The sequence below is a fragment of the Bos indicus x Bos taurus genome, chromosome 25, assembly GCF_003369695.1.
Source record: "Bos indicus x Bos taurus breed Angus x Brahman F1 hybrid chromosome 25, Bos_hybrid_MaternalHap_v2.0, whole genome shotgun sequence".
Lineage (NCBI taxonomy): Eukaryota > Metazoa > Chordata > Mammalia > Artiodactyla > Bovidae > Bos > Bos indicus x Bos taurus.
The window spans coordinates 41,809,094-41,815,093 of record NC_040100.1 but is presented as its reverse complement, the minus strand read 5'-3'; the positions used below and the strand labels follow the sequence as shown (position 1 = coordinate 41,815,093).

The 6,000-nt window shown below is 65.1% G+C and overlaps 1 protein-coding gene across 2 annotated transcripts in view; it reads right to left on the bottom strand.

Annotated features, from left to right (window-relative positions):
• Positions 1 to 320: 320 nt before the first annotated feature.
• The window catches only part of LMF1 (lipase maturation factor 1), a 51,704-nt gene continuing 46,024 nt past the window's right edge, over positions 321 to 6,000 (bottom strand). Inside the window, exons 7-11 of one of the 2 annotated variants that reach the window (XM_027528128.1) lie at positions 2,450 to 2,633; positions 1,853 to 2,009; positions 1,523 to 1,706; positions 853 to 965; positions 321 to 539 (exon numbers count right to left, since the gene is read on the bottom strand). In XM_027528128.1, coding sequence (XP_027383929.1) covers positions 365 to 539; positions 853 to 965; positions 1,523 to 1,706; positions 1,853 to 2,009; positions 2,450 to 2,633 — 813 coding nt within the window. In that variant the 3' untranslated portion in view covers positions 321 to 364. The remainder of the gene's footprint in view (positions 540 to 852; positions 966 to 1,522; positions 1,707 to 1,852; positions 2,010 to 2,449; positions 2,634 to 6,000) is intronic. The other variant, XM_027528130.1, reaches the window with a different exon arrangement.

Here is a 6,000-nt window from a genome sequence, read left to right as displayed (position 1 = left end):
CAGGGTTTTCTCCTGGCCACACTGGCACACAACACGCTGGGCCGAGGACCAGCCCACTGGTGCCAAGGACCCAGAGTGGGTGCTGCAGGCACGGCTGGGGGCAGAGGCTATGCGGGCAGCACTGGGACGCCAGTGCCCGGGGCCTGCTGACTGGGAGCGCAGCCAGGGAGGGGGCCTCAGGACCCCCTGGTGAGCAGCGACGTGGGGCCCAGGCAGACGAGGAAGTGTGGACCCCATCCGGGCCAGCAGCCCCTCCTCTCTCTCCAGCCCTGCTTCCCACACGTCCTTGTGGACGGAGACCCCCACTCAGAGCAACCAGCCGCTGTCTTCCTGCTTTATTTCCTGCCACGAGCCCTGGCCGCCTCTACTCGGGCTCCGGGTACGGCCACTGCCGGGACGTGAAGTAGCCCCTCAGGTCCTGGCGGCTGAGCGGGGGGAAGTAGGGGCCGAGCCGCCTGCGGATCCACCACTTGCCCTCGGCCGCGTGCCTGCCCCCGGGGCGGCTGAACTTGTATCTGTAGTGCTCTCCTCGGACCCACCTGCAAGGCGAGGGCAGCGGGCAACCTCTACCCCTGGACGGCCCTGGGCACAGAGCTGGGCTGTGCCCGGCCAGGAGCAGCCAGAGGCCCAGCCCGTGATGGTGGGCAGCGGGGCTTGGGAGCAGAAGGGACAAGCTTCAGGGCCTGCGGACTGAGCCCGCGGTCCTCAGTGGGTATGTGGGGCCTCGGGACTGCTGTGTCCAGGCCTGGTTCTGGGCCAGGCCGGTCCCCAGGGCAGAGCTCTGCATTTAGGGGAGAAGCCCTGAGGGGCAGCCGAGGCTGCAGCGGGGCCTGTCTGGCAGGGGCATCTCACCTGGGGGGGTCCCGGCCCTCAAAGGGGTTGCGGGCCAGCAGGGACAGGGCCTGCGCGTCGTTGGCCAGGAGCTTGCCCGCCAGGTGGATGATCCACTCGTTGTGCTCGTAGGTCTGGGGGTGAGGAGAGGACGGGACACTCGGGGTGCACACAGCTGAGAGCCCCCACGTGTGTGCGCCCCGCCCCTCCCTCCTGACGGCTGCCAGCCTTCAGGCTGCCGGCCTGGGGGCCCTGGCGCAGCACGCTTGGCAGTCAGCTCTCCTGGGTGGGCTTTCCTGGGGCCAGGACCCCGGGCTGTTGGTCCTTCCTGTTCTCGCCGCCTGCTTGCTCTCCTGGGCGCCTCCCCACTGTCCTGTCCTCGGAGACCTGGGTGGAGTGGGGCCAGGCCTGGCTTTGTCATTGGCAGGACCAGGGGTCCCAGACACGTGACTGAGCCTCCCAGAGGCTGTCGTCCTGGGCGGGGGTCACAGTCCTGCCGGTTTGCTCGGGTCTGAGCGAAGGTTCCGCGGATGCTGGCTGCCCCGCCGCTGGCCATGCCTGCCTTGTCTGCTCTGGGGGAAGCACTCTGAGAAGCCGACAGGGAGGCCCGGCCCTGGGCACCCACAGAGCCCCAGCACAGACTCCCTTACCTCATCCTGTGTCTGCGGGGCCTCCCCGCCGAGGGCCTCACCTGGAAAGCCGCGAACCACATGAGCCAGTCCAGGCGGTGGTGGTACGGCGAGATGAGGCAGGGGCGCCGCCGCGGGTCCCCAGGCTTGCACTTGAATTCGTAGTCCTCCCAGGCGGAGTCAGGCGCACTGGCGTTGGCGCTGGCTGTGCCCTGCAGGATGATCTCCGTGCGCTCCCTGGTGATGCTGGCAGGGACGGGGAGGGGCTGAGTCAGGGCTGAGCCTCCCCACCCTGACCCCCGACCCGAGCAGGCCACGGTAAGGCTGGGGATGCAGGCGGGGGCTGGCCGCATGTGCGCGTCTCCCCCGGGGTCTCAGTGGCCCTGAGGTACCTGCCAAAGGCTCCGTACGTGTTGACGATCCGGAGGGGGTTGAAGGAGCTGTTCATGACCTGCCGGGGGCTCAGCAAGTTGAGGACCACGGGGATGCTGAGCCAGGCTACCAGAATGCCCAGCGCCAGGTTGACCGTGCCCCGTGCCACGCTGCCTGCTGGGAGGGGGCACAATGGGTGGGCTGTGGCCCCCAGGCCTGGCCTCTCTGCGGCCCCTTGGGCCCACGGAGACCAAAAGAGGTACAGCTGGTCCCTTGGGGAGTCTGGGAAGGGCTCCCACCACGTGCAGCCCCTCCTCCCTAAGCCTAGGATACCTTCCAGGCTGATGAGGAAACACAGCCGCTCCTCTCAGCCCTCCTCCAGCCCCCAAGCTGTCCCAAGACCTGGGCTGGAGCACCTGAGGTCACTGTGCCGGGGCAGGACACACCGTCCATACCACGCAGGCGAGTGACCCTGCCCAGGCGTGGAGACACTGCTCTATCTCCCAGGCCACTGGGGTGGGCATGGGGCTGGGTGCCATAGCCTCAGGGGTTGATTGGCACCAGACACGGAGACCACCTGGGCTCCCCAGCCACGCCCGCCTTCCAGTGTCACCCACCGCGTGTCCGCGGGGCCCTGGCCCCTCGGGTCTCCTCCTCCTGAATCTTCAGGACTTGGTCCTTGAGGCGGCCAGGCCCTGAGGGAAACAGGCCGCCCAGGGTGGCATCATCGAAGCAGGCGAGGCTGGGCACGATGGTCAGCCAGTTCAGGAAGCTCAGGTTCCCGCTGATGATGAGGACCACCTGCGGGGAGACAGGCTCCAGCCACTGCTCCTCACGAGCTGTGGTGACGCACGGGCCCGGGTCGCGCCCTTCCCGAAGCCTGTGCTGATCCCAGGTGCCCAGTCCCCTACCCCACCCAGGCCGCTTGCCCTGCCTCCCTCAGACTGGCCCAGGGATGCCCGTGTCCCAAACGACCTCAGAGGTGGGCTCTGCCCTGCGCCTCTGGTGAGACCCCTCCTGCTGACCCTGAGTCTGGCCTTTGCCCCCGTGTGGAGGCTGCTGGGGTTCTCAGCTTCACAGCCGGGAAAGGACAAATCTGTGTCTGTGGCAGCTGTCACTGTGACCAGTGAGCAGCAGGCCCAGCATGGCTTCGACAGCCAGCCCCGGGGCCCTGCAGCGCGTCCCTCCCTGGGACGGGGTCTGGATGGGGCTCCTGCTGCTCCCCTGGACCAGGACTGGGGAATGCGCTGGTGCCTGCGCCTGTGCCAGCCCGGCTTCCACCACGGAGTGACCAGGCACGAGGCCGGCCCTGGGCCCGAGTCTTCCCCGGGACAGGCAGCCTGCGGGGCAGGCCTGCACCTGGATGCGCCTTAGCTGGACCTGTCTTCGTGAACCTCCCAGTGCTATCTGCCGGGTGGCTGCCCGAGAGTCTGGTCACTGCCCGTCTTGAGAAGCCTCCATGGGCCCAGCTGGATCCGGCGAGTGTCCCTGTGAGCCTGGATGACCAGGGTCCAAGAAGCCCACACGTCCTCAGTCCCCGGGGCTTGGCCCTGAGCAGACAACTTGTGAGAACTGAGGCCCCCCGCGTGCGGGACGGAAGGGGCGCCGCTCCCCGGCCCGTCCATGAGTGCTGCCGCCCGCGTCCGGGGGTGCCTCCCAGCCAGAAGCTCCACAGGGTCCCTTCTGGTGACCGCATGTCTGTCAGCTGTTCTAGAGACTCAAAGTGGCACATTCTACTTGATGCAGGCCTGGCTGTCAAGGGTGTGGCCGGGAGTGGGGTGGTCTTCACTCAAGGCAGAAGAGGCTGCAGGGTCATGCCCGCCCGTGTGCCCGGAAGGCACCTCTGAGCACAGGGCCCCAGGGCCCCAGGCCAACTGCACACAGAGCTTCTGGGTCCCTACAGGAGTGACAGACACAGGGGAGGAGGCTCCAGGTGACTCAGCAGGGGGCTGGCTGGAGGCCAGGGAGGGTGAGGGGAGCACCCGGACACCCCAGGGCCTCGCTGAGTGCAGGTCCTGGCAGAGACTTTCATTATTTGGTTTTCAAAGAGGTGACATTTTCCACTTTCAGGAAGTCCAAGTTACACTTTTAAAAAACTTTACAATTTTGCTTTTTGCGTCCCATCTAAGAAATCTTCTTCATTCAGAGATACAAAGATCTAAAAATTTTCCAGGTCTGGCTATTATGTTTAGGTCTCGGATCTATTTCAAATTAGCTTTTTGGGGAAGGTGTGAGGTCACACTGGCTCTGCTTTGGTCCAGGCTCTGCCCCTGGGGGTGGTGGGGCTCAGACCTGCAAGGAAGCAGGGGCTCTGGAACGACGGGGGTCCCAGGTGTGGGCGGTCCATGCGGCGGTGTCTACAGGGAGACTGCCTCAAACACCACCTCAGAAAAGGGGAAACGACACCAGGAGCTGCAGGTCAGCAAGGTAGAAGGAAATGGGGATCAGTAGCACCAGCAAGTAAACAGACCCTCAGTGACAAGAGACCCTCAGTGACAGCAGACCCGCAGTGACCACAGCGCAGTCGCCATGGTGATGAGAAGAGTAAGGAGGACTTCATCAAGTTCAGCTGTCCAACCAGATGGTCACATTTCTGCAGAGCAGTCAGACCCGGACCAGCCAACAGCCCCCAAGTAGCAGAGTGGCCAAGTGCCCACCCAGGTCGTTTGCGTGCGTATCTGCCGCCCATGGGCTCCTCTGCTTCATGGGTCAGGGTTGAGTGGGGTGTTGAGGGAGGAGGTGAGACCACAGGCCCAGGCCGGAGCTGTGCGGCCAGGTGAGGCCCAGCTGATACCCACTCCTTGATTTATCGTTAAAGCTGCGTCTCCATCCTGGTGACCAGGGAGAACATGTGGTCACAGACACCAGCCTGACCCAGGTCTAGCGAGGAGCTGGGTTTTTGACCAGTCAGTTTCATGGACCATATGGGGTTTCACAGAGTGTCATGTGAGATGTGGAGTCACAGCTCTCCCTGGATTACTTTGGGATTTTTTGGCTGTGCTGCACAGAGGGGGAATCCTACTCCCCCAACTAGGGATCGAACCCGTGCCCGCTGCAGTGGAAGTGCGGAATCCGAACCACTGGCCCACCAGGGAGGTCTCTCCCTGCATTACTCTGGAAAGCTAGTTTTCCTGGTTCAGAGCCTAAAAATAATTTCTATGTTTCACTGTCTAGGATGTTAACAAACCCTGGTGCCCAAAGTGGTCCCACTTGCGCCTGCCCTAGTCTGGTGGTCTCTCCTGCAGCCACGCCCAGCCCCTTGAGGTCCCTGGGCCTCTGGTCTTGAGCTGGCAGGGCTGCTCGGGGCTGACGGGGCTTTGCCCTGGGGTTTGCTGAGACCGCAGGATCCTGAGGGTCTGGGCTGGGGTGCCAGCAGGCCCTCCACCACCACGGGGGCGGCAGGGGTCGTGCGGCCCGGGCCCAGCTCCCCCTGGGCAGACCTTGTCTCCAGACCATCAAGTCCTTAGATGCTCCACTGGTTCCTCTGTGTCAGCACGGGCTTGGGGGGCTGTCCCTTCACCCCTCCTGACAGCCCCGCCAGCGCACTGTGCTTGCGGGTGGGCTGCTCAGCCGGATGGCCGCTCTCTCCGTGGTTCAGCTGTGCAGCATGGCCACTGGCACTGGAGACGGAGGTGGGGACACGCGGGGCCCGGGGCTGCCATCCGGTGCAGCTGTGGGGCCACGTGGGTGGCAAGCCCTCTGCTTACTGCCCAGTTCTTGGCTGAGACGGCCGCCAGAGCTGGGGAGAAACCCCTGGCGCACTGCAGCCTCCGTCGCGAAGACACCTCTGGGTCTGGCCCTGGGGGCCCTGCCCGTGTTCCACAGCCCTTGAGAAGGTGCGGGGAGCAGCCGGCCCCATCCATTGTCACACTGCCCTCGGGCCTAGTGACTGCTCGGGCCCCGCAGGCAGTGGATAGGCGGCGTGTGCTCAGAGCCGCAGGGCTCTGGGAGAAGCCACCAGTCCCACCACTCCAGCCACACTCAAACTGCCCCCGTCACGCTGCGGAGCAGGGCAGCTAGGGGTTTCCTGGAGCCACCCGCCCACGTTCACCCCAGGTGGCCCAAGGGCGGACCTCCCAGGTGTGGCTGGTGCAGCCTGCACCCTCACTGAGCCATAGCCTCGCCTTGCGGCCACATGGGCTCCCGAGACCCCAGAGGCGTCCAGAGA